At 50.0% G+C, this 26,694-nt stretch overlaps 10 protein-coding genes across 10 annotated transcripts; 7 read left to right on the top strand and 3 right to left on the bottom strand.

Moving 5' to 3' along the window:
- Positions 1–1,397: 1,397 nt before the first annotated feature.
- On the top strand, positions 1,398–4,630 carry PFICI_05032 (Pro-apoptotic serine protease; the record flags this gene model as incomplete). Its single annotated transcript, XM_007833613.1, has 4 exons — positions 1,398–1,723; positions 1,787–1,983; positions 2,045–4,342; positions 4,404–4,630. The coding sequence occupies 4 exons, from the start codon at positions 1,398–1,400 to the stop codon at positions 4,628–4,630; spliced, it is 3,048 nt and encodes a 1,015-aa protein (XP_007831804.1).
- A 503-nt stretch (positions 4,631–5,133) lies between these two features.
- PFICI_05031 (uncharacterized protein) lies at positions 5,134–5,841 on the top strand (the record flags this gene model as incomplete). The annotated part of the gene is made up of 1 exon (XM_007833612.1): positions 5,134–5,841. One exon carries the CDS (start codon positions 5,134–5,136, stop codon positions 5,839–5,841), a length of 708 nt encoding a protein of 235 aa, XP_007831803.1.
- Positions 5,842–6,468: 627 nt separating this feature from the next.
- PFICI_05030 (uncharacterized protein) lies at positions 6,469–7,275 on the top strand (the record flags this gene model as incomplete). Its single annotated transcript, XM_007833611.1, has 1 exon — positions 6,469–7,275. The coding sequence occupies one exon, from the start codon at positions 6,469–6,471 to the stop codon at positions 7,273–7,275; it is 807 nt and encodes a 268-aa protein (XP_007831802.1).
- Positions 7,276–7,955: 680 nt separating this feature from the next.
- PFICI_05029 (uncharacterized protein) lies at positions 7,956–12,984 on the top strand (the record flags this gene model as incomplete). The annotated part of the gene is made up of 15 exons (XM_007833610.1): positions 7,956–8,102; positions 8,164–8,695; positions 8,756–8,982; positions 9,037–9,316; positions 9,374–10,314; positions 10,364–10,526; positions 10,583–10,828; positions 10,878–11,076; positions 11,135–11,206; positions 11,258–11,308; positions 11,362–11,426; positions 11,493–11,677; positions 11,730–12,169; positions 12,233–12,313; positions 12,366–12,984. 15 exons carry the CDS (start codon positions 7,956–7,958, stop codon positions 12,982–12,984), a joined length of 4,248 nt encoding a protein of 1,415 aa, XP_007831801.1.
- Positions 12,985–13,657: 673 nt separating this feature from the next.
- Positions 13,658–15,293, top strand: PFICI_05028 (uncharacterized protein; the record flags this gene model as incomplete). The annotated part of the gene is made up of 6 exons (XM_007833609.1): positions 13,658–13,771; positions 13,832–13,931; positions 13,985–14,311; positions 14,391–14,647; positions 14,865–15,118; positions 15,206–15,293. 6 exons carry the CDS (start codon positions 13,658–13,660, stop codon positions 15,291–15,293), a joined length of 1,140 nt encoding a protein of 379 aa, XP_007831800.1.
- An 877-nt stretch (positions 15,294–16,170) lies between these two features.
- Positions 16,171–19,256, bottom strand: PFICI_05027 (uncharacterized protein; the record flags this gene model as incomplete). Its single annotated transcript, XM_007833608.1, has 12 exons — positions 16,171–16,179; positions 16,236–16,540; positions 16,598–16,640; positions 16,691–16,923; positions 16,978–17,069; positions 17,119–17,167; positions 17,220–17,313; positions 17,363–17,484; positions 17,534–18,029; positions 18,083–18,928; positions 18,978–19,156; positions 19,211–19,256. 12 exons carry the CDS (start codon positions 19,254–19,256, stop codon positions 16,171–16,173), a joined length of 2,514 nt encoding a protein of 837 aa, XP_007831799.1.
- Positions 19,257–20,835: 1,579 nt separating this feature from the next.
- Positions 20,836–22,048, top strand: PFICI_05026 (uncharacterized protein; the record flags this gene model as incomplete). Its single annotated transcript, XM_007833607.1, has 2 exons — positions 20,836–21,714; positions 21,776–22,048. The coding sequence occupies 2 exons, from the start codon at positions 20,836–20,838 to the stop codon at positions 22,046–22,048; spliced, it is 1,152 nt and encodes a 383-aa protein (XP_007831798.1).
- An 870-nt stretch (positions 22,049–22,918) lies between these two features.
- Positions 22,919–23,182, top strand: PFICI_05025 (uncharacterized protein; the record flags this gene model as incomplete). The annotated part of the gene is made up of 1 exon (XM_007833606.1): positions 22,919–23,182. The coding sequence occupies one exon, from the start codon at positions 22,919–22,921 to the stop codon at positions 23,180–23,182; it is 264 nt and encodes an 87-aa protein (XP_007831797.1).
- Positions 23,183–23,724: 542 nt separating this feature from the next.
- Positions 23,725–25,167, bottom strand: PFICI_05024 (uncharacterized protein; the record flags this gene model as incomplete). The annotated part of the gene is made up of 1 exon (XM_007833605.1): positions 23,725–25,167. One exon carries the CDS (start codon positions 25,165–25,167, stop codon positions 23,725–23,727), a length of 1,443 nt encoding a protein of 480 aa, XP_007831796.1.
- A 693-nt stretch (positions 25,168–25,860) lies between these two features.
- PFICI_05023 (uncharacterized protein) lies at positions 25,861–26,257 on the bottom strand (the record flags this gene model as incomplete). The annotated part of the gene is made up of 2 exons (XM_007833604.1): positions 25,861–26,063; positions 26,122–26,257. The coding sequence occupies 2 exons, from the start codon at positions 26,255–26,257 to the stop codon at positions 25,861–25,863; spliced, it is 339 nt and encodes a 112-aa protein (XP_007831795.1).
- Positions 26,258–26,694: the final 437 nt, after the last annotated feature.

Below are 26,694 nucleotides of genomic sequence, written 5' to 3'. Positions count from 1 at the left end.
TGTTATTCTTTTATACCAAGGGGAAAAGTCTAAGCGGGATTGGGGATTTTTTGCTAATGAATTGGCGTTGATACTTTTTGGGTCTTTTGACAGGACATCTACTCTTGATGGGGCATTTCTTGGACTTCAAATGCGATACTTAGTTTTTGTCTCGCACCAGGCAGGGTAGATACTCGGGTAGACAATGATATCAAGGTTTGAGCCCAGTTATTTTATACCCTTTCCGTGAGGGGAATCTCGAAATGACTCGATTAAAACGAGCAAAATTCTTGTCGTTTTTGGTTAAAAAAATGAAATAATAATGTGACGAGTTTTTGAGATTGACATTTACAGGATGAACTGTACCGTGCTTGGCGGTTACTCCATGACATTCCAGGCGATTCATGTCGTATCACAACCAACGTAGGAGGATCAAGAAGCTTTGGAGTGATCACGGTTCCACTAGTATATGGGTGTATGGACTGGTGTCGCGTTTCATTGATACAGTTTGACTCATGGAAACTCATCCATTGTATGAGTGCGAAATGTCCAGGTATTTATGGGGACCAAGAGTTCGCTATCGTGTGGTAAGAATGACTTGAAAACATATGCAAACCATCTCAAGAGTAGATAGATACGAGAAGCAAAAGGTGTTGATGGTATAGTGTTGTTTGAGAGCAGAAACTGTACGCAAAGAGACGGTGTTCGTGGGACTGCGAGGCTGACTAATAGTGATGTAGCCAACCTCATTCCCATAACCACTGAAATCCCTGCAGGTCCCTGTCGGCTAGTGGATCAACCGCTAGACTTTGAAAGGGTTAGCAGACTGCAAAAGACTTGAAGGCAGACATCGGGCCCTGCTTTTTGCGAATCCACAGCGAGGCCAATGGCAAGGTCTGACTGACGACAGAAGGCCACCAGGGTTGTTGCTTTTGGTTCAAGACTTTCATCAGAGGGCAACTTTTTATCCTCTTCGTTTCTCTCCAACTTCTCAGGCACAATTTGCCCGCTGTATTTTATTTCCTTCATCTTTCTTGATCTCAGTTCGTTCCGGGCGTCCAGACTTTTGACGTCGACCAATTTCTCTTTACCCGCGGCACTGTTCCTTGGGCGGATGTTCTGGCGTTGAAGCTTGCCAAAAACCATTGCGCTGGATGAGGCCATCCTTCTCGGGCCTGCGCAACAGCAAAAGCAACAGCTTCCGCTCAAGCTTCGCACGCCGTGTTTTACCGCCCATCTCCAACAGTCGTCCAATTTCTCGATTTGTGTCCATACCGAGCCATACTCAATACCTGCATTGGAAGCCCGCCAGAGCTGCATCGCCGATTCTTGCCGCGACCCGATGCCGCTTCGCCTCGTCCCAAGCTGGTGAACATCAACTACAGGCGCAAAAGCACGATCGCGAAAACATTGCAACCATGAACGGCGCCACATCAAAGCGCAAGGGAAGCTTCCCCTCCTCTGCCGGAGAGCGCCCACCGAAGCAGCGGTTCCTCGTTCCCAACGGCGGCGTCGACTCGCCCGGGATTAATACGCCCGACGTCGAGAGGGAGCTCGAAGACGCCGACATGGTCGCGCCACCCTTTTACCCGGTGCAACCACCAGATACTGCCGAATGGCAAGCAACCGTCGAAAACGTCATTCGGAACGTTGTTTCCATCAGATTCTGCCAAACCGCCGCCTTTGACACGGAAGCAGCTCTGACGAGCGAAGCAACAGGTTTTGTCGTCGACGCTGAGAAAGGGTCTGTAGCTATTATGCACCACGAAAAAAGAAGGAACCCATTAAACTGACATTGTGGATATAGCTACATCTTGACGAATCGCCATGTTGTAGGCTCAGGCCCATTCTGGGGCTATGTCGTGTTCGATAACCACGAGGAAGTCGATGCTTACCCCGTGTACCGCGATCCAGTTCACGACTTTGGTATCCTCCGATTTGACCCCAAGAAGATTAAATACATGCCCGTCTCCGCCCTGAAGTTGCGCCCCGACTTGGTCAAAGGTACGTGCTGGGGAGGGTCTGAATCACAAATGAACCTTGCACTGATTGAAATACGTCATAGTTGGAATCGAGATCCGAGTTGTCGGAAACGATGCCGGAGAAAAGCTCAGTATCTTGTCTGGTGTCATCAGTCGACTGGACCGTAACGCCCCCGAATATGGCGAAGGTTACAGTGACTTCAACACCTGTTACTACCAAGCAAACGCAGCCGCAAGTGGTGGTTCGTCTGGCAGTCCAGTAGTCAACATTGATGGCCATGCCATTGCACTGCAAGCAGGTGGACGTTCCGACGGCGCGTCTACCGACTACTTCTTGCCGCTCGACCGACCCCTGCGAGCTCTGAAGTGCATTCAAGAGGGCAAGCCCGTCGAGCGCGGGTCGATCCAGTGCCAGTTCCTCATGAAACCTTTTGACGAATGTCGACGACTTGGTCTCAGCTCCGAGTGGGAAGCCGCAATGCGAAAGCAGTTCCCCAAGGCAACCAATATGCTAGTCGCCGAGATAGTACTACCGGAAGGCCCATCACACAACAAGATCGAGGAGGGTGACGTTTTGATCAAGGTCAACGGCGAGCTTCTGGCCGACTTTATCCGTCTGGACGACATATTGGACTCGCACGTTGGAAAGAGTATTCGTGTATCGTTGCAACGCGGCGGGGAGGACATTGACGTCGACATTGACGTTGGCGATCTTCACATGATCACCCCTGACCGTTTTGTGTCTGTCGCGGGCGCAAGTTTCCACAGCTTATCATATCAGCAGGCCCGTCTTTATGGCGTAGCTTGTAAGGGTGTCTTCGTGTGCGACTCTACAGGATCTTTCCGTTTCGAGTCGGCAGATAATGGCTGGATGATCCAAAGCGTTGACAAGAAGAAGACGCCTGATCTGGAGACGTTCATCGAAGTCATGAAGGGTATTCCCGACAAGAAGAGGGTCGTTGTGACTTATAAGCACCTTAGGGATTTGCATACTCTCAACACTACTATCATTAACGTGGACAGACATTGGTCAACCAAGATGCGCCTCGCTGTCCGAAATGATATTTCAGGGCTTTGGGATTTCACGGACTTGGCAGACCCGATTCCTGCTGTGCCTCCAGTCCGACGCAAGGGCAACTACATTCAACTTGAACACACATCGCACCCTGCTGTTGCCGACTTGGTGCGAAGCTTTGTTCATGTCAACTGCACCATGCCCGTCAAATTGGATGGTTTTCCTCGCAACCGGAAATGGGGCATGGGTCTGGTCATTGATGCCGAAAAGGGCCTCGTCTTGATTTCCCGAGCCATAGTGCCCTATGACCTGTGCGACATCTGGATTACTATCGCTGATTCCATAGTGGTCGAAGGCAAGGTCGTTTTCCTCCACCCTCTCCAAAATTATGCTATTGTCAAGTATGATCCGGAATTGGTGGATGCCCCAGTCCAAAGCGCTAGATTGAGCACGCAGAATCTCACACAAGGTGCCCCAACCACATTCCTGGGCTACAACAGGAGCGGCAAGGTTGTTCATGCAGCAACCACTGTTACAGAAATCACTGCCGTTACGATACCAGCAAACAGTGGAGCACCGAGATATCGAGCGACCAATGTTGACGCCATTACTGTCGACACAAATCTTAGTGGCCAGTGTGGAAGTGGTGTACTAGTCGACAAGGAGGGCACCGTCCAGGCTATGTGGCTGACGTATCTCGGCGAGAGATCAGCACACAGCTCACGGGATGAGGAGTATCATCTGGGCTTGGCGACACCAACTCTACTACCTGTCATCTCTCAGATTCAACAGGGCAAGAAACCCAGTCTTCGGATTCTCTCCATGGAATTTAGGGCCATTCACATGTCTCAAGCGCGCGTCATGGGAGTATCTGAAGAGTGGATTGAAAAGGTCTCGCACGCCAACAAGCACGCCCATCAGCTGTTCATGGTGTCGAAACGAACCTTTGAGCGTGGTAATGAACCACAAGTTCTGCAAGAGGGCGATATTATCATTACGCTGAATGGCAAGATGATCACCCGTGTGTCGGAACTCGACATCATGTACGACCATGAAGTTCTTGACGCTGTAATTGTCCGCGACTCTGAGGAGTTGAACCTCAAGGTCCCTACCGTATCAGCAGATGATGTCGAAACCGACCATGCAGTTTCATTCTGTGGTGCTATCTTGCATGCGCCGCATCATGCCGTCCGCCAACAAATTAGCAAGCTTCACAGTGAAGTGTACGTTTCGGCCAGAACCAGAGGATCGCCGGCGTACCAGTATGGTCTTGCTCCAACCAACTTCATCACACACATCAACGGGAAGCCAACGCCTGATCTCAAGACGTTCCTTGAGGCAGTGACCAAGATTCCCGACAACACATGTAAGCTCCTCTGCCTATGTAACTTGACATTCTGAAATTGTTTACTAATTTCTCGTTCTAGACTTCCGCATAAAGGCCATGACCTTTGATAATGTCCCTTGGGTCATTACGATGAAGAAGAACGAGCACTACTTTCCGACTGTTGAGTGGAAGAAGGATGGATCAGAGCCATGCGGCTGGCAACGAATTGCCTACGAAGATAATGGCAAGGCCCACCCGGGTGATCCAAACGAAGGCATCATGGTCGGCGCAGAGGATACGGGTGACATTGAAGAGGTTTTTGTCTAATGGCAACAGAAGGCTTGTCGTATACGGACGTTGATTCCAGGCAACCGATCTGGCCGTGGCCAGTATGTACACCGTAATCTATTGTAGATATCTTGTAACAAAAAAAAAGTTGTCCGATCAAAGGGACACGGTTTGCAGCATCAGCAACAAAAGTGTCTTTTTCCTTCTTGCATGTAGACAGGGGTCTTTCTCGAACTTGAGCTCAGAAAGCAAGTAGGAGGGCGAAAAAAGATTTTGCTGTATCCTTCTTCAGAAGCGAAGATAGGGACAAGTTGGCAATGATATGGTCCCACTTTGACGGGGATTGAATGGCGTGCTTGCTTCGAACTTGAGTGACTGGTCGGGCAATTCCCGAGGTTGGTCGTCGATTCATACTGTCGTTTTTAATCATCTTATACACTTTGTTTTATTCATCAGGTGCTGTATTGTTTCATTCCTTGAAGATATAATTAGCAGGGGGGGCTATACAGTACTTATTCAAGCTACGCCCGACGGATGCCAAGATGGCCCCAACGCTCCTATACAAGAATGCGCTGTCGTCGGCTGCAGACGTCGAGACCTGGGTAGCCGAAGGCCCCGTGAAAGCAACCACGAGCCCCAACGGCTCCTCAGTCGAGCTGACCTCGACCGGCGGCTGGGACGACCACTTTACCTTTTGGTGTCCAGAGGTGTTTCCGGACCGGATCCGCATCACGTGGGAGTTTGCGCCGGTGCAGGAACCTGGCTTGGCCATGCTCTTTTTTGGCGCTTCTGCTGTTGCTTCCGTCCCAGAGGGAGGTGACAACAACGGCGGCAGTATATTTGGTGACGGCGTCAAGCCGCGCAACGGGGCGTATCCCCAGTACCACTCGAGCGATATCCGCACCCTGCACGTGTCATATTTTCGGAGGCGGTGGGAAGACGAGAGGGCGTTTCATACGTGTAACCTGCGCAAGAGTCCCGGGTTCCATCTCGTGGCGCAGGGCGCGGATCCGTTGCCGCCGGTTGTGGACGCCCGGGGCGCCTTTTACAGGATCGAGGTCGTCAAGGACGGTCGGGACGTCAAGTTTGGGATTGAAGGGCTGCCGCTTTTTAGCTGGACTGACGACGGCGACGACGCCAAGGAAAATACTGGTCCCGTTGTTGGTGGCGGACGCATTGGCTTTCGACAAATGGCGCCATTGGTTGCAAGATATAGGAATTTAGAGGTTCATTCTTTGGATGAAGAGTAAACGGGGAGACCCGTGTGTGGGCTTGAGATCGCAGGAGATCAGGATATCAAGGTTTCGTATTCAAACTTAGAAGCTTGCGTATGATCACTTTTTGAAGAGTAGAGCCTTTGTCGTGAAATAAATGACATCTTGCAATTATTCTCCTTGGCAGGTTATCTCTACTTTGCCGGCTGAGCTAAGTTATAAAAGTCCATACATATTTATCATTGGATATGTCACTATATGTTTAAGTCGCGGAAGTGATGTTTTGAATGACAAGATTTCCCAGTATGAGTCCTCCCAACAGTAGAGTTTTGGCTGCCACAGGAAGGAGATGCCAGACTGAATGTAAATGTTCATTTAGTGGTTATTCCCGGTGTGGAGGGTATACTAAAGCCAGCGCTTGGCCAGTTCAGGGGCAGATCCGTAATCCGCCGACGCTAAAGATAGGCGCCATAAGCCCCCGGATTTGATCTCACTCGGTTCTGCCCCTCGGCACCCGTAGATTTGTCATATCCGAGATCAAGTCATAGGGCGCCGATCTTCGCACGCCATATTTCCACTTTCTTTGTGGCAGCGCTAGATTGGAGCGCATTTTCTCAATTCATTGCTACCATGATATCCAAATAACCCAGCAAACTATCCAGCATGCTGGCCACAAACATTCAGAGCGCCATCCGGCGAAGCCTGAACCCGATACGAACAGCAAAGCCCCCGCGGCGCTTCCAATCGACGGGCCCAGGTCCAAATGCGACAAAGCCCCCGAAACCAGATGATGCTGCTGCTGCGATTGCGCCCGGCGCACCCTCGACTCCCTCGAATGCGCCGACGACCAACCTAGCGATATGGCAAAGACTCGGGCCTCTTACGAAAGCGGCAAATGCCTTTACCAGAGCAAACCAGAAGCGGCCGTGGGTCACGCAGGTCTGCTCGTCGCTCTTCATCTACCTCATTGCAGACCTCAACGCCCAGAGAATCGGCGGAAAAGAGTACGACCCCATTCGGACGCGCAACATGCTCATCACGGGCGCCTGCTTCTCGATCCCCGGGTATGAGTGGTTCAAGGCTCTGGGCGGATGGTTCACCTTTTCGTCCAAGGCGCTGTCGGTCGCGACCCGGGTGCTGTTTAACCAGTTCACCTTTGCGCCCCTGATCAACATTTACTTCTTCTCCATGCAGGCGCTGCTGACGGGCGCCGACCCCGTACAGCGCGTCATGGAAAAGGGCCCCGAGACGTGGAAGAACAGCTGGATCGTCTGGCCCTCGGTTATTGCCTTTAACCTGGCCTTTGTGCCCTTTCAGTTCCGCGGCCTCGTCGCCGGCTGCGTCAGTGTCTGCTGGCAGACGTACCTCAGTATTCAGAACAAGAAGGCGGAAATGCTCGAAGAGGCCAACAAGCAAAAAGCCGCCGAAAACGAAACTGTCGAGGTCAGAGCTCTGGCAGCAGTGGCGTAAAGAAAAAAAAAACAATACATTATACACTGGCATTGTTAGCATAGCGATTGGGTTGAGGTTTATCGGATTTTCCGAGTTATAGACATGGAGGCATAACGCATATCTTTCTTAGAGTTATACTATTGATAGACAAGACAATATGAAAAAAAAAAAAAAAAAAAAAAAAAGGTGAACCTGTTTGAACACGAGTCAAATACTTCTCCTGCTTGGGCACCCAATATAACCATTTGTAGAAAATTCGACCTGTTGTTTGAAGGCCGAACGGGTTATACTGTGATGGTTCGCATGATTTATATAGTTGCATTGCAAGACGGAATTCGATCCATGCCATTTGTTTTGGAAAATTCCTGAAACAAAACATTTCACTAGGACCAAGTCCCTATTCGTAAAGACGAGCTATACCATAAATAAACGAATTCCAGGGCTCATATCATGATCAAAAAGTTCCCTGCTTACGCCCCACCAGAGCTGCAACATAGAGGCCTCGTATTCAATTCCCCTACCAATCACGGCATGGAAAGACGCGTTTTGCTGTAGGCTGAGTTGGGCTTGCCAAGGAATATCTTATAAGGACGGCAACGCCCACGACAGCTGGCCAAACGTGAGACATCAAGTCTATTTCGCTTCAAACCACCGACCATCTGTGGGACGAGGAGGTTGCGACTCCCATATTGGCAGTGATGCAGCGCATGACGGTTGTGGACGGAGTTCAGTTGATCCCCTTGGTCGCTGCCCTTGCCTTTTTGGTGTCTGCGCCCTGGAGGATTTGGACGCTATGCAAGGCCACCACCAAGATAGGACCAAACCTGCTTGGAACATTCAAAGCGGTAAGTTGACATTTCTGCCGTGTCAATGCCATGGAAGAGAAATTAACACCGATTATTCTAGTTCACGTCTCTGTTACTACCTCTCGTCTGTATCGCTCGGCTAGTCGAATATGCTGGTTGGCCGGCTCCTGCTGATGTTGTGATCTTCTACACGCCTATAGCCACTGTAGTCGCCGCCGTCGTCTACTGCATGTTGTCGCCACTCGAGCACAGGCGTTCCGTCAGACCCTCGACGCCAATCATCTTGTTCTTGACTGCCAATTTTCTAGGTGAGACGGCACGATGGGCACTCAGTCTTCGCCCCGGCGGCAGCCAGATTGGGGGCCGGGGCAGCGCTCTGAGGGCTGTTATTAGCCTCTTTCTGCTCCTTGTCGAGAGCCACGAGAAATCGAGCATACTGTTAGACTCCAAGACGGTACGATCTCCCGAAGACACGGCTGGGGTCCTCAGCCGGGCCTTTTTTTGGTGGATCAACCCGATTCTTGCCAGAGGATATCACGAGACATTCGAGGTCAAGACGCTTCCGAATCTTGACTCGAATCTCATCTCGACTTCGCTTCGCTCGGCCGCTCTTTACAATTGGGCACAAAGGCGTAAGTATTTTCTCGAGTGTCCACGGTACTAGCAGTAGTATATACTCAATTTCGGATCAGGAAAACCAGAGGGTTTAATGACCCTACCCAGAGTTCTGTTGAAAACACTCCTGCGGCCATTCTTGGGTGCGGTCCTACCACGACTGTTCTTGACCGCGTTCAAATATTCACAACCTCTACTAATCAGGGAGGCCATACACTTTTTAACCACATCCAGAGTAAAAAAAGAGTCACAGGACGGGACCAATCTCATTCTTGCCGCAATCATAGTATACACTGGGCTGGCGGTAAGTTTGGCCAATAAACCACATGCGTCGATTTCATGCTGACAAACAGTCAAGGTTTCGATCGCAGTGTACCAAAGATGCCTCAACCGCTTACAGGTCATGGCGCGAGGTGTTCTCATCAGCTTGATCCACCACAAGACGCTTCACACAAGTTCAGACTTTCTGAACGAAGGCAAAGTCGTGACACTGATGAGTAACGATGTTGACAACGTCAGTGACTCGGGGGAAATGTTCCATCAGACATGGGCTCAAGTTCTCGAGGTGGCCATTGGCATAGCACTCCTCGCTAGTGAAGTTGGTTGGGTTTGGCCTCTCCCATTGGTTTTCATCTTCTGTAAGCACCCATGTATACCTCGATAACAAATTTCCGTGCATGCTGACACTTCAATAGCCGGTTCTCGTGTCAGCAGATTTGTCGCGCGAAACTTGAGGTCTCGCCAGGGCGCATGGAATGCGGCAACGCAAAGGCGCATCTCCATGACTGGTACCGTCCTGGCAGCAATCAAGAACATCAAGATCATGGGCCTTCAGCGAGGCCTGATTGCATACATCGAGAGTCTTCGTCGGGCAGAAATGGACTCTGCAGAGACAGTCTGGTGGATGAATCTGACGTATGTCGCGTCTGCCAATTTGATAGGGATTTTCACACCAGCCGTGACGCTTTTCACGTACGCCGTGGTTGCGTATTTTCGAGGCACTGCGTTGGATACGGAAACGGCTTTCACGACAACCGCAATTCTTGGCATGGTCACTCACCCAGCAAACATGGTCATGACCATAATTCCCAAGGTCATTGCCTCTTTTTCCAGCTATGAACGCATTCAAAAATTTCTCTTGGAGCCAGATCTGGCAGATCCTAGATCTGTAAAGTCAGCTACCGAGCCAGAGCTTGTCGACACCAGTGTTGAGTCTGATGCAGCAATCTCCTTCCAGCATGTATCTATTGTCAATGATGCTTCAAAGATATTGCTAGAGGATATCACCTTCACAGTACCCCAAGGAAGCTTCGTCATCTGTGCAGGGCCCACCGCATCTGGAAAATCGACCTTGGTAAAAACCATTCTTGGTGAATCAAACGTGAGCCAAGGCGAGGTTTGTGTCTCGTCCAGGAATATTGCCTATTGTGCACAGTCGACGTGGCTACCAAACACCACGATAAGGGAGGCTATTACCTCGTTCTCTCGAGAGACGAAACAAAACGATGAAGAATGGTACGCAGAAATCTTGCGAGTTTGCTGTCTTCAAGAAGACCTTGACGCCATGGCAGAGGGAGACAAGACTTCAGTGGGATCCAGGGGAATGAACATTTCTGGCGGCCAGAGGCAACGTGTCGTAAGTGATTCTCTCTTTAGCTTGCAATAGATCTGGCTAATCTGTCTAGGCTCTCGCTCGTGCCCTCTACACCCGTCCAACAATACTGCTACTCGATGACATTCTGAGTGGACTAGACGGAAATACAGAGAATGAGATTATCGAAAATCTGCTAGGCCCCAGTGGTCTTATCCAAAAACACCGGAGCACGTTATTCCTCATTACAAATGCCGGTCAGTCAATTCCAGTCTAACGCCGTGATGTGTAATCATTAATGCCCTAGAAATAGCACAACACTTCCGACTAGCCGATCGAGTCCTGATTCTAGAGGACTTCAAGATCAAGGAGCAAGGCAATTGGAACGATCTTAAAGTCAAGCAGGGAGATATTGAGAAGATCATCACAAGTAAAAGCCAGGCCGGCACGACCACCAACGGAGAAGCTACAACACCGTCAAAAGGTCCAAAGACTGTAACACCCGCACCCAAATCGACATCTGATGATGCCCGATCTAGCGGGGACAGCGAGCTCTACGGTAAGATAACCACAAACTTTCTTCATAATTTTCAACTAAGATCTATCAGGGTATTTCATAAAATCCGCGGGATACGGTAACTTTATGTTCATGTTTGTTTGCGTTGCCGCTTACTCGGTATTCATGGCCTTTCCGCAATACTGGCTCAAGTTGTGGACCGAGTCAGAGTCTAACGAGCCTTGGTTCTTTGCTATTGGTTACCTCCTGCTCGCCCTTGGTGCTTGGGTCACAACTATTAGCGGAGTGTGGTGAGTACTTCATTTGTGCCAGGACCAATCATCATTCTGTCGGCTCATATCATGCCAGGGCAAGGATGTTGAAAATGACTCCTCGTTCGGGTCTGACGCTCCACTCAAAACTTCTGGATACAGTCCTACTGTGGGTTCCTCTACAAATGGAAATGCAATTATAAATGTTAATACGGACAAGGGCGCCGCTATCCTTTTTCTCCAAGACTCCGACGGGAGAGATCCTGAACAGGTAAAGTGGTCTTCATGCCGTTCACAATAGACATGACCACTAACCAAGCACAGATTCAGCCAAGATATACAATTAATTGATAAGAAGGTTGGCGAAGCACTTGGCGCCTTCGTTATTCGTAAGTCCAAGACGTCTCAATGTTAGAAGAGCGATGAAACAAAAAAAGCTTAAACTGACTTGTAAGAAATTTGCAAACTCACTGTACAAATTGTACTGCTCTTTCTTGCTTCAAAATACATGACAGTCACTTTGCCAATCTCCGCAATCATTATCTACATCATCCAAAAGGTTTATCTCCGTACATCACGGCAGCTACGACATCTCGAGCTCGAATCTCGATCATCAGTCTTTCAGGACTTTCTTGAAACGGTAGGAGTTCATGCTCGAATTTCATGCGACTCTACTCTAATGACGAATGCAGGTCGAGGGTGTCACAACAATTCGAGCATTCCAGGCCCATGAGAAAGCCGAGGTTGCTCATCTGGAATACCTGGACTTCTCGCAACGACCCTTTTATATATTATTCTGCCTTCAGAGATGGCTCAACATTGTTCTCGATTTACTTGTTGGAGCCATTGGAGTCGGCGTCATCACCGTGGCCGTGACCCTGCGCGGCGCAACGAGTGCTGCCCAGGTTGGTCTCGCGCTCAATATGATATTGGTGGCCAACACCGCGTTGCTAGCGCTTATACGGTCATGGACGGACCTTGAAATCTCTTTGGGGGCCGTTCTGCGTCTCAAGACTCTAGAGGAGGACGTTTCTCCAGAGGACAAAAATGCTGATCTGCCTGATCGTTATACTTCGGTGCCCTGGCCCATGCCAGGGGCCGTGGAATTGACTAGTGTAAATGCGGCGTATAAGTGAGTATCTCGATCACTAGTGTTACGATTCATTCATGCTTGCTGACAAAATTATTCCATCAGCCCGGATGCACTCGCGTTGCAGAACTTTTCAATGACCGTCGAGCCTGGCCAGCTAGCAGTGCTCTGCGGACGAACCGGAAGGTAAGTACTTGATAGGCCGTGTAAGGGAATCACAATTAATAGTCTTGTCCAGGGGAAAGAGTTCCGTTCTTTTGTCTCTGCTCAAGATGATAGACGTACGGTCTGGCTCCGTGACCGTTCATGGTCTCAACACCAAACATGCGCCAACGTCTGTGGTCAGAGAAAAGTTCTTTGTGGCGATTCCTCAAGATGCCACCATATTTCCGCAAGCCAGCTTGCGCTTCAACCTGGATCCTTCCCAGGTCCTGAGCAACGAGACTGTCATGAAGGCGCTAGGCAAAGTAGGGCTCTTGGATCACTTCCGTATCCCCGAACAAGAGCAGCGGGCCGGACCGCAGCCAGAAGAAGAAGAAACAGCCTCCTCGCCCGGCAAAATTCTCGACAAGGCCATGTCCGACTTGGCGGCTATTTCAGCGGGCCAAGCGCAGCTTCTCGCACTGGCGCGCGCGCTGCTCCAGGCGCACAGCCTCGCCGAAGATGGCCATAATAAGCCCATTGTTCTACTCGATGAAGCCACGTCATCCCTGGACCTTGACACGGAAGGGCTGATGCTTTCGGTCATTCACCAAGAGTTCACTTTGAGGGGTTACACTGTCATCATGGTTGCACACAGACTTGGTGCTGTCAAGGCTATTCTGCGGGAAGGGGTAGACCAAATGATTGAGATGTAATGGGCAGAGGCCTCTGCTCCCTGCGACATGGAAACTAGTAGGGCATTTTGGGCGCCGATAGTAGGTTGCAATAATTGCTTTTATCGGGTTCTAGCATATCCATAGCTCACCTGGAAAATTTAAACACTGCTTATGGCTTATGCGACCCCTATATCCAACTTGATAACCCACAAATCATACTTGGACCAGTCTGTGGTACCATCACTGTTGCATTTTTCGTGTCCGAGCCTGTTGAGTACACCACCACGTGGCAACAGACCAATAAAATCCCAACCACGATAAAAGGTTACCATTAGTGGGCATGATCTGAATGCTGGGAACAATTTATAGGCCCCTGTTCCTGCATATTGCGGGGTCGCTTATGGCTGTCCAGCTGACTGTCCATTCGCCCAGTTGAACTTCAGGCTGATCTTGTCCCCAAAGTATCCCAAATATTCAACGCTGCTATATCAGTTTTGGGCGACGGCAATTATAAGCGCATGTCTTGCTGCAGTATCAGGGCAAACAAAAGCAAGATGCTAAGCAAAAGGAGTGGCAAATACATAAGACCTGTGTATGGACAACAAGTCCATGTCTTCTGCTCTAGTTTCATCAATTTCATTTACACGGTCAATCTGCACACATCAAGGTTTTAAACGATAAGTTTGAGACAGCAGCGAACATATGAAAGAAAATGAGATCTCTAATACTGGCCATCCTATCTAGCACGGCACTCGCCGTGGGAGATGAACCAAAGCCTGGTCCTGATGGGAAGTACACAATTTCGACACCAAGTATAAAAGCCCAGGTACCATTTGATCTCACGCACGTGCCAGTAGTGTCGTCCTCCTATTGACTCCAAGTCTAGTTTATACCATACGGGGCTACCCTCACGAATCTGTTTGTCAAGGATAAATCCGGCGACGACGTTGATGTTGTCTTGGGCTACGATGTCTTGGATTACTACCGTGGGTCGGCAATTACTCTCTACCTCTGAAGCTTGGTACTCACAGCACAACAGCAAAGGATCCAGGACACCCCGTGTACAACTCCATTCCAGGGCGCTACGTCAATCGCATTGGCCACGGCCACTACACTCTTGACAATGTCACGTACACTACAGAACTCAACGATGGCAACAACACGCTGCACAGCGGGACCAATAACTGGTCATATCGGACCTGGAACGTGACGGATCTCTCTGATACATCCATCACCTTTTCCATCTTAGACACCTCAAACTCATCGCTCGGCATGCTGGGCCGCGTCGAGGCATCAGTGACGTATAGCGTGGCCAAGAATACCTGGAAGATCCACATGAAAGCAAACGCGTCCGACAGGAAAACTCGTGAGAACCGCTCCCACTATATTCCCTCCTCATTCCCCTCAGCCTCGAGGTTCATCAAACTGATTAACTGTCGGGCCAGCCCTCATGCTCACTCAGCACACATACTTTAACCTCGATGCCTACCGCGACCCGTCGACGGACAAGATCTGGGACCACACCCTCCACCTCCCGTATTCGGCGCGGTACCTCGAGGCCGATCAGGGGGCGCTGCCGACGGGCAAGATCCTGACGGCGGCCGAGGGCAGCATCAATGACTTTGCGAGCGCGCCGAATCTTGCACTCGGGCATGCGCGCGATCAAGCCGGCTTTTCAGGCAATTGCGGAGCCGATGGTGCTGTAAGTCATATTTGTTCAACGTTTCCTTTTTTTTTTATGCTCTCAAATTTTAGCCTTCTCTTTTTTCCCTTTCTTTTTTTTTTTTGAAAACATGGTACTCGAGGATCTCGTCCACTGCCGTCTCACGTACACGGACTTCCCGACGACGACATGACCTTTACTCACTGTGAAAGTTCTCGACAAGGCAAAGCTAACCTCGATATTCCAAAACAAATAGTGTGAAGGCTACAATGGCTACTGGCTGATTGACAAGGCCCCCAAGAACGCCACCGTGGCGACGCTGGCGAGTGCCTTTTCCGGCATCCGGGCCGACCTGCGGACGGATCAGGCCGGACTCGTCGTCTACTCGTGCAATTGGTTCGACGGGACCGCGGCGCTCAAGCGCACGCAGGGCCTGCGGGATCGACATACTGTCGGCCGGAGCTCGTGCGTGGCCATTGAAGCCCAGGACTGGGTTGATGGGATCAACCAGTAAGTCGAATTTTCTCCCCTCTCCTTTCCCTCTTTCAAATTTGCTGGGGGAATTCAATGAACCTGCTAATAATGATCCTGCTATAGCCCTGAATGGAATCGTACCGAGGCTCAGATTACAGGACCAGGCAAGAATTATACCTGGGAAAGCTCTTGGACTTTTGGGACTTTGTGAGCCGAGGAAAGCACATCCAGAGGCGTGTATTGCAAGCGCAGTTGGTAATCGATTCGTGTCGGTTAACTTGAAAAGACAAAGCCATCCTTCTGCTATGAAACAAATTTCTCGTACATGAGATATGCAAAAAGTCCCATGTCCATCCACGTTTGCTCCAGTCCCCCACCACATCAAAGCTCGCGACATTCCTCTCTAGCCAGACAACATGCAAACGGGCGCTTGCTTCTTACCAACATATGAGGCCGTTTAATTCCCAATAGTTGCCTTGATTTCCAACACCTGGACCACGAGAGCCCAAACTCCTCTCTCAGACTGCCGCCCGGGGGAGGCCCCCCCGGTACAGTGGCGACTTGGTACAATGGTTCAGGTGCTAGAAATTCGCAAACCTCGAGGTATGGTAGAGGTTTCGGCTTCAGGCCCTTTGTGTACCGAGTTTGACCCGGACTTGGGGTTCGATGAGCTTTTGCTATTTTATTCTTTTTTGTGCTCTTCTGTTAGCCAAGCTTTTTTTTTCCCCCGGAAAAGGAAAGAAAAGGGTTAGTGGTATTTTCTTGCTCCGTCCGTTGAGATCAGATGGCGCCGCTGAGCCATATGCCTCAATGAATGCTTTGGAACCTAGTCGAAGGGAAACTTTTCCTTGGAACCTATGTACTTACTACGCGTTCAGCTTGTTTTAGGCTCTGGCAAAGAAATAAAGGTATATAAGCAGTCAAGCAAGAGATATCATGACCTGAAAAGGATTGAAGATAGTCTGAATCGAAATGTAATAATTCTACTGCAATTGACATGGTTTCATCTCATTGGACCAATGATTGCTGTGTAATAATGATCTAATTGAAATATGTACAAGAATGAATGCTCAGAACGCGGTTACACATCACAAACACTATCGGGCAGGGTTAGTCGTGAGCTCCAATAGCAGAATTGACACAGAAAACTTACCTGTGAGTAGTAATCATTCTGCTTCTGGCAAGTGCTTCCAGCGGCACATTGGAAGCTACCAGTCCATTGTATGCCTCCACACTGCCCATACTTGGCGACAGCCGTTGAAGTCGCCAAGGCAAGAATTCTTTCCGAGGCTCGCTCCGCTACCGTCACAATGTACGCTGATGGGTTTGACGTAACATGACCAGGGAAGATACTCGCGTCGACAACGAACAGATTATCCGTGCCGTAGACTTTCGTGTTGACATCAACAACGGCGCTTCCACCGTTGCGTCCATCGTCAGTTCCAATTTTGGCGGTACCTAGGACATATTAGACTTTTTGCCCAAATGAGTCTGAACTACAAAGACAAAACTCACCAATCCAGTGGTTTGCGCGTCTGTTGGAGTACGAGACAATCATCTAATCACCAATTAGTCAAGTTCAAGACACTGATAGGGTGGCGAGCCTACGTTGTTCACGAAATCCTCAACGGATTCGTCTGCAGTTGGGTATTCCCATGTGAGATTCTGGACGTTGGCCAAAGCCGCCTTCAGGTTCTTGATGCCCTGAATTACAGCAGCAACATCATTCGCATCGTTGAGGTAAGGAAGTGTTGAAACGACAGTGCTGAGCGATGAAGTGATTGTCATGCGTCCTCGAGAAGTGGCGCCGCGACCAAGATATTGACTCATGGTCATAGAGTCTGTCGAAGCGTTAATGCATATCCTTGACAGCACGGACTGGACCTTTTACTTACTTCCATTCGCAATGCCATCACTCCCCTCTACTCTAGAAGTCCATTGCAGCTGGCGAACGATTCCATCTGCACCAGTGATCTCATCCCAGAAGCTGTTTCTTGTCAGTCTTGCTCATTGCCTCGGAGAAATGCATGACATACAGAGGACCAATGTTGGGAGCAGCTTGAGCGAGTATGCCAGAGCGTTTAGCTGGTAAATGTTTAGCACGTAGTACAATATCAATGGAAAGATTAAAGCTCACTAAGGTAGAGGCTCTCGTCGTCAGCTGGCGGGTCATCCCAAGCTTCGTAGAAGTCGTAGAACACGACATCTGGGTGAGAGATGACGGTATCCGTCTGTAGAAAAGTAAGCATCGGTCTAATTCGAGATTGGTAGGCCACTCACGTTGACGTGGTCATCGAGATTGTAGCCGACAGGTAGAATGATCCACTGTGTCGAGTTGATCATCGTAGGCCCATCTGCAGATCCCTGGACAATTGCAAGCTGATCAGATGGTCCAATACCACCTGAATTTGTCAATAAAACTGCGTTGAAAGTGTGCATGATTATACTTACTTCGCATGAGGATCTTAGCAGACCCAAATGTACCCGCCGAGAGCACCACGCGACCGGAAATAGAAGTCACATTGACGACACCAGTGTAGCCGCCGTCCAGGTAGGGCTCAACCTCGATACCTGTGACATGGCCGCCACTTCGAATAACTCTCTTGACTGCAGTGTTCATCCACAAATCAAAGTTGGACCGCGCGTTCGCCGAGACGAGGTACGTTGCCATAGGACCGCCTCTTTCTCCGTTGGAAAACATGAATTCTCCGCGGGCAAAGGTGTGGTTCTTGTCATTTGGATGATCGTTGGCATGTGTAACATTCTTCCAGCCAGAAGCAGCAAGCCCACCAGCAATGACGTTGAAGCCTTGCTGGTAATAGAGTTTGCCATCCATTGAGGGAACATCAGTGCCCGGAATACGTTGGAAAACACGATTTGTGGCAGCCGCCATGTCAGAAGTTTTCCATCCGGTCGGGAAGTTGTAGTCCCAGTCTTCCGTGTTTGGCTACTCAAATTAGTTATGCTGGTTCTTGTTGAAAACGAGGACAAGAGACTGACCTTCCACCACAAGCCGGCGTTCACAGCTGTTCCTCCACCAAGGACACATCCAGCCATCTGGTCAGTATCAGTACACGCGATACCATTCGAGTCGACCCAGATCTCATTGCAAAGTCCTGGCACGTCAAAGCGTGTCAGATTGGTGCCATCCAGCCAGTCTGGCTTCATGTCGCCTCCCCATCGCCCAGATGATGGCGGGCCCTTTTCAATGAGCAGAACCGATTTCCCGGCCTCACTGAGCTTATCAGCCAGAGGTATACCTCCTGCTCCGGCACCAACGATAATGTAGTCGTAGGTGGCTGTGGGAACTGGAACACCCGTGGCCGTGGCCGTCGCAGTGGCGGTAGTGGTGGCAGTAGTGGTGGGAACCGCAGTGCAGCTGCCAGTGACAGTAGCAGTGGCTGAGGCTGCCCAGGCAGAATAGGACGCATTGGCAATGGTGGAATCAAATTGAGCGCCAAAGATTCCTTGATAGTCGTGCTGAACCATGACAACGTTTGCGGGACAGTCTGGATTTGATGGCTGTGCGTAAGCTTCAGCCCAACCCAGCACCATGTAACCATTACTGGTGGAAACACTTCCAGTTGTTCCATCTTGGTCCCAGGAGAGACATCCCTGGCAGCGGAATATCAGCGTGTAATGCGTATCGTTGACTGTCGATGAGATCTGGGTCAGAGTTGCGTCGCCGGTATATGGTGCTGGCTGAGTGTAACCAGTAGCCCAAAGAAAGCTCGTGTAAATATCATCATCGTAGGGCCAGGCCATCAATAGAAGATTGTTGGTCATTGAGCCGCCTAATGAAACTCCGCACCATCCCGTCGAGGTTGCATCTTCCGATGCGCATTGCTTTTCAGGTCAGTAGATGCATCTTTACTGATTCCAGTACTAGACCTACCAGATATCCCACGAATTCGTCTGCATTCACTGTCAGGGCATCGGATGGCAGGGCCATACCAAATGTCATTCCACCCGCGCTCGAGGCTGCTGGTACCGGCCATGTATCGAACGTGATGCCCGTCGCGGGATCCGTGTAGACAACAGGCGTAGAACTTTGAGCCAAAGCATTCTGAATGTCTGGAAATGGTCAGTGATATTGATGGACACAAGATTGGCACAACTTCAACTTACTGAGGCCAGCTGCAAGCAGCGTAGCAGCCCAGTGGCGGAAGCCCATCATGTATTCGGGAGATGCTCAACCTGCGTCACGTCACGTCGTGGAACTGGGTGTGCCTGTTCCTGACAGAGGCGAACTGCACTCCGCGGATCATGACTAGAGATATACTTGTACCCATGCTTTACCCCGGAATAAGCTTTCGCGTGGCCCTCCAAGCCTTCAGGAGTGACGCTGTGGGGACCGTCGTCGTCTTGATGACTTGACACCCTTGGGAAGATCTCCCCATAGGAGGGATTTCATATGCCCGCATACAGCTGGTGCCAGGGCGGCGCAAGGGCTGGCAGGTTCGGTTCCAGCCGAAAGCACTGGAACGTGACAAATGAAGGAGAGTGCGGAGGATGCGTGCCGGGCTGGGAGACGGACGCGGGCATGGCGGACCGGGGAGCTGGGGCGTGGGACTCATCTGTTCCACGCGAAGCCACAATAAGAGTGTAACGTCTGTCAAGATTCAGGGGTGGAAGGACGGCAGCCAACCGCGGACAGAGCCAAGGACCCGGGTGATCGCTTCTCCTGGGTTGCCTTCTTGGCTTTGGTTGTGCTTGGCAAAGGGATAAACAGACAAGTGCTACGAAACGGAGTGTAACGGGCGAGCTGTAATGATGTTACTCTCTTCTGGATCTGACAACCTCATTACATCTTTTCTTAGCCCTTTTCGTCCATTTCCAAAGCAATGAGATGACAAAGCACCGAGTAAGAATTGCAAATGTGCCGTCAGAGATAGAAAATGGACTCGAGGCGCTGCGTCGGCGTGTTCATCTGCAAGCGCTGGGTTTCCGAATCGGGACACGGGGAACGAGTCCTCCGTCTGGTCCCCGGACCGAGTCCGCGGGGGGCCTGTCATGGCTCACGCATCACCAACATGCTTGCTTTGTATGCACAGTTGGGAAATTAAAGGTTTGAGACAGAGGATCGCTGGATTTGTTTTTAGCAATCCAAGTGTTCCTAGGAGCTGACGGTTGTCTCACACACCCCGTCTTTTACTGTTTTCTGGGCAGAAGCGATTAAGAAATGGAAGCCTCGTCCTCAATAGCTCAAAGAGGTATCCAGGCATATGTTGTCTTGTAGAGTTGTGTTCTAGAAGCTGCAAGGCACCTGGGCACTTATCAGGTGTCTACAGTAGCTTGGAGCCCAGCACAGGCACCTGATAAAGCGCCCCAACTTATTGGTCGAGTGTGGGGTTACAATGTGAATTCCCCACTGTGGCTAATGTACACCATGTTGTTGAGGTCAGTTTGGTACCAGGTAGTGGCGGAGTTTTTGTCTTCTTCAGAATGACCTTGTTGGATGTATAGGTATGGAAGATCAATCATTCTTCTCAAAACCACGCGACCAACTCCACGCGGTGTTGCACTACCTTTGTCCATCCATGCACGGCCGATGCAACATCAGCATCGCGATACTAAGCTGATCGGATCTCGGCCAAACTCTGCACGGAGTCAGCTCAAAGGCGCTCGATGGAGGAAGAGTACCGGATGATACATGCCTTCCAGAGCAGAGCACACGTGATTGCCTTCTTCTTGTAACCTCTTGGGAAACATCGCGTAATCCCTAGCGACTCCAGGATATCAGGCTGCTCGATATGGCGCGCCACTATCCATTGGACCAGGACCTCGCCTTTGAGCGGTACGAGCATCGAACCCTCGAGGTTAGAGATGTCCTTATCAATCGTCTATGGGAAATCTTTGTTACTCCGGCCAAACAGGAGGCTACTGAAGATATCTGGAATCCCTCTACACTGTTAGGCCGCGTTGCAGTTCATTCTCGTCAGGGTAGAAAGATTCCGGCCGTTGAGCCTTGCGATTTGTTGCATTTGATTCGACCCAACCCCATCCCAAACAAGGAGGAAGACGCAGTCGCCTTTCTTTTTCGATCTACTACCATCGATGAATGGCTCAATAGTCTTCTACGCAGACACACCTTCCTCACCAAAGAACAGCTTGGCGATTTCGAATGGGCTCAAAGAGATTTTGCTTTCGATGCTGCTCAGCGGTTTTATTTTGAGGTGAATGATCCGTCCGTCAGATTCCTCTTCAAACAATTGGGTGGCCAGGACCTATTATGGTCTATTGAGGAGCGGACTAGGATTCTGATTGAGGATGCGAAGCGAAATATTCGAGTACAAGATGCTCATCGCCTTTACTCAGGAGGCTTTCCAAAGCCAGATCAGAAATCTCGGGTCTTGGCCAAGGGCTTCCACCTCATTCTCAAAAGAGATCCCTTATTACCTCGGAGCACGAGAAAGACTGCCAAGGACCGGCTCTTTGATATATTCCCGTTCGCTCCCCCAAAGCTCTACGGTCGAGCATCAAGTCTTCCAGCTCCTGATGCCTGGGCCACTGCAAGACATTCTATGACTGTAAAAGATCCGACTCGATTGCGCTCGGGACGCCCTTTCATGTGGCTTACTCAACTGATCTTCCACTTTCCGCGTCGTCGATTCTCGGAGCTAGACAAGCTTGTAAGGAGAAGGAGCCTGAGTCGAAGCCATATTAGAAACATGTTCAAGGATCCGCCGGTAGAAAGACCTGCTGGAGATGGAGCAGATCAACATGGCAAATCCCATCCTTGTTCAAATTGCGGTGGCCTCGATCACAAACTCAAAAAGTGTTCTAACCCGTGTGGATATTGTGGTAAGAAGAGCCACCTGGCTGTCAAATGCCCCGTCAAACCTTCAAATCGCTGCAAGTGTAAGCCATTCCCGCGGCATGTCGCGACAGAGTGCCAGGAACAATGCAGTCGTCGATGTGGTAATCCATTTCCTTTTCGAGATAACAAGCATCTCAACGCCATGACATGCAATTCTCGCTGCTGCATGTGTGGGAAAAGGGACCACTCTGGCAAGCAATGCAGCTTCAAGAGATGCCAATGTGGGAAGCAGCATTTAACACAAAGTTGTCGATGGAAAGTAGAGTGTCCCGCTCCAAGATGCGATCGGTATCTCTGTGGCCTACACTGTGCTGGTTGCGGAAAAAAGAGAGACAGGAGTTTGCCCTTCACGGGAGGCAGGTGTCGAGAATGCCTGGAAGATGGCAAGCCCGTCCGACCGCGAGTGGAGGAAACGTGAAACAACTTTGGGAAAGGTAATATTGCTTGCCCAACACTTCACACTCCGCCAGTCGGTGATTTATAGCGATATAATTGATACAATGGACATTGCAATATCTAACTTGGTTGTGTCTAAGGTCGTGAATCTGTGAAAATACGTGAATCTCTTGACACTATCAACAATGGTCTTGCCTGTCACGACCATTTGCTTTGGATGATTACCAAACGGTCATGAATCATTTCGGCAGTAAAGTTGCCCTCGAGGCGAACTTAAGTGAGTAATTCCTTTGCAAGTATGGTCCTCCCATGACCATTCTCTCTTGAAATAGGGGTTTATTCGAAATCGGCTTTATAGACGGTCTTTCAAAAGCGGCCTTTGTACGTGGGCGTTCCTGATTCACATATGGTAATGCTCACGAAAGTATACTTTTGATCTCTGATTTAGCGACAGTATTCATTTATTAGGTATGTATATAAGATTGGCCCCTCTTCTCTTCCTGTTCCACTTCATCTATTGCATCCTCAAGCTCAACTCCCTCGTCCGTTAGTCGTAATAGTACTACCACAATCGCCAATTCCATCAATCAATCGTCAATCAAGACCCCTTGTTGTCAACCATGCGTCGGCCAGGTCGTCGCCGCTCCAGACGCAGCCGTCGCGGCTTCAGGGCAGATCTCGTCAGAGCTATTGAAATGCGCCACGAGCGTCGCCGTGCCCAAGGCCGCATGGGATTCCGTCGAGAGTTTCGCCAGGCCCTTGAGATGAGCCTTGAACGTGAACGAGCAATGGGACGCCAGAGTTTGCTTGAGCAATACATCGAGGCCTTGGAAATGAGAGAAGAGCGCCGCCGTTGGCATGGCGTGGTAATTTCTCCGGATTAATCATTCCTAGCACAATGCCGAGCACATTCGACCATTACCATTATTACCCGTTGGGCAGGCATTGGCCACCATCTCTTGCGTCACGCATTTGAATGTGTGTTTCTGATGCACTCAGTCTGTTGGCGCCGCTTGGGACATCAAACACGATGATCCAGGAGTTTGCTCAACAGTAGTTTAAACTTCGCGATCATTTCGACGTACCCCTCGTAAATAAATCACATAATAATATAGCAGGTGCGCTCAATTCGACGAATGCAAAGTTTCTGATGCGAACGTGTCAAAAATATGAAAGAATTCGTGGTCGCTTTTTTATTTTTTTTTTTTAAAAAAAAAGAGAAAAAGAAAGAAAGACATCACAGTGGTGCATGAAGCGACCACGAACAGCTACGCAGTGTGAATTTCAAATATCCCAGTCCTATCAGAGAGAGAGAGATTGTTTCGGTTTGACCTCATGGAATTAGCCATGGAGGGATTCAAAGGAAATCGTACAATTGCTGCGCCAAACTGCCTAAAGGTCAAGAGGGTATATCTCGTACTATCCATTACTTCTTTCCCATATGCTTCTTCAGCTCCTTAATCTCCTGATCGCGGGCCACGAGTTTCTCCTCGAGCTCCTTGATTTTGGCCTGGCCCTCTTCCACCTTGGCTTGGGCATCGACGATGGCCTGCTTGGTACGCTCTCGATTCCTGCGAGCAGACTCATTGTTTCGAGCACGGCGATCTGCTCTGTCCACCTCTGAAATCTGCTGGTTATGCGCGGCGCGGCGCAGCTGCTCTTCCCGGCTCATCGTGTCATCAATGGTCAGGTATGGTACCTTGACCCGGGGCCCAGCCAGCGGTACGCCCGGCCGGGGCAGCGTCAATTGCTCGTCCCTTGGTCTTGCCACTGCTTCAGCCAGCGACAGAGGGTTCGTCTTGTCGTCATCGTCCGAGCCAGGGTGTACCTTGATCTGTGGGAGGCCGTCGCCTGCCAGAGTCGGTCCAATCTCGACGCGCTTCTTGCCGTTGCGGTCGCGAGCGATTGATATTGGAGCGCATTGCATAGCCGTGGGCACTCTCGTGCCCTTCTGCCTCGTAGAGGATCTTGTCTTGCGTGCCTTCTTCGGCTTGGTAGACGCCTTTGAGCTGGCTGGTGTATTGGGACTGTCAACACAACCACTGAGTACATTGTCATTTGATTGTGCATCTACCTGCCCCGGTTCTTGTTTGGCGTACTCCCGGGCCATGGCGACAAGCTCTGCTACATCGCATTCGTTTTTCGGCTCGGGCTTAGGAGCGATGAAGGCACCTTCGGGAGTATGGATGGCTTGATTATTGACCTGAAATCGTGTTGCCTCCATACCTGAAGGGACACCATAGTCGACAATATCTGTAGCTTGATGAAAGTTCTGGTATGGGGCAACTGTCATTTCTCCCGTCATACCACCATGGATCTGCTGTGTATTGTAGTAGGTATGCTCAGAGTACTGCGAGCCATCGTTGAATACCGCAGAGCCTGGTCCCGGATACTGGCTCGCTGGGAAGGCAGCTGTAGCTTGATGTTGGAGCCCGTAACCAATCAACTCGAAAGGCGCTCCATAGCCAGCATTCATGCTGCCTGCGTCGCCACTCGGTATTTGGTGATGACTTTGCATCCCATCGAATTCAAACGGCCCCGTTATAGTGGTTTTCATGTTGTTGTCCCCGTAAGATACCACTGGGCCATGTATGCTTTGCGCCGGGATCATCGCATCCGCCTGATTATTGATGTCAGGCTTGCAAACCTGTGTGCTGTTGTTAAGCTGGTCTTGCTGCATTATCTCCGAGTTGTTATTGACTTGGGCGGCAAGTGTAGTCACACCAGTCGTTTGGACAAGACCGTAGTTGTCCATGAATGCCTTCTGTGCGGATAGCTCCTCTTCACTGAGATGGAAGCCTTGACTATGCGGCGATTGCTGGAAGAACGGCTGGCTGTAAGGAGAGTCGGAAGGGCATACGCCAGACATAGGGTTGCCATGAACTAGATGACTAGTCCCCATAGTTCTTATCTATCGAATTTGGCGTTGAATATTCACAGTCTGCTAAATACGGCCTGGAGCGGTCGAGACTCAAGACTGATGGTGGTACTGGTAATTGGCGTGAAATGGTATGGATTGGGGAGGAGTGTATGGTTTAGTCAGAATGAGTTTGCGGTTGTGATGTAGAAAAGGCAGGAAAGTCAAGTCAATCTGCGAAAGAAAAGGCTTCATTTATAATCAGTCAGGGCAGTGCTTGTGTGATTAACTGTTCTTGCTTGTTGCAACCAGAAGCTTGGGCCGTATGCTAAGCTCAACCAGCTCCTAGCTGTTGACAAGAAGCTGAGATCGGATCAAGGGCCGCAGCTCTAACTGAGCTCTACAATGACCGCGCCTGACCACTGATCTTTCCATAATTACTCGTTGAGTAGGTAGACTGGAGCTTGAAAAGTGAGCATGGAGCAGAAGCTTGACGTAGCAGCAGCTTGTTCAATCAAGAAGTACTTGACGTGCTTTGAATGGTTGAATTCACGACAGCGACGAGCTCTTTCCGGCGTTTATCGATCTCATTGCCTTCACAGTGTATCATCATAGCGATCACTAATTCCTGGCTGTTTAAAGAGCCGTAATTGCTTGGAGGGAGAACAAAGACCGCTCGGTTCTCTTTCCAGACTGTCGAGGGTGCTAGGGTCTCTCGTGCCATCCCATGTGAGGACTTGAAAAGTCGACGGCCATTTGTTCGCCATCCGGGAGCGTCACACGGAGTAGATTATGCGAGCCGACAGCAATGTGTTTTTCCATGTCTCTGTCCTTGCCCTCGACGGTACACACTGATCTGTGGACGTTGCGAGGGACGACGCATATTCCCTCGATACATAAGCCAAGGGCTGTAGGGACTGGTTAGTGGGATGTTCATAATATCCGGTGCGGAAAACAGAAACTTACGCTTAAGTAAAATATCGAGCAGAAGTTTGCAGACAGTCACGATATCTGCGCACTTGCTGGCCATGATCGCTGCAAGAAGGATCTCTTCCGATGCAGCTTGGTCTGGAGTCAGCATTGGCATCACCAATATACCCATGACGACACAGTCTGATCAATACAATACAGTATGCCATCCCTGATGATGAACTTCTCCAAGACGCGTTCGTAAGCGTAGGTCTCAAAATTGATGTGGAGTGCTTGAATCAATTCGACAGCTCTCCAAAGCTTCTTGCGGGCTGCGCATACCTTCTCGTGATTCGCCCGATGCTGCTCCTGGCACTGCTTGCCGCAGTAAAAGTAACATATTAATATTCGATCATGGACCTTGACAGGACATGCACTGCCTAATTATCCCTCATATTGAGGAGAAGAATTTCGAGCCTCACCACCAATGTGCCGTTTGCATGGAAATCTGGGAGAACTCTGGCAAAACCTCTCCCATTTCTTTCATTGTCACCCACCCCTAGGAGCAAACGAGGAGGGGGTCAAACGTAGTCCTTATAGATTCAATTGAGCTTCAATTTTCCAACAAAG

The sequence above is a fragment of the Pestalotiopsis fici genome (genome assembly GCF_000516985.1).
Source record: "Pestalotiopsis fici W106-1 unplaced genomic scaffold PFICI_Scf_3, whole genome shotgun sequence".
Lineage (NCBI taxonomy): Eukaryota > Fungi > Ascomycota > Sordariomycetes > Amphisphaeriales > Sporocadaceae > Pestalotiopsis > Pestalotiopsis fici.
This window is presented reverse-complemented; position numbering and strand designations above follow the sequence as displayed.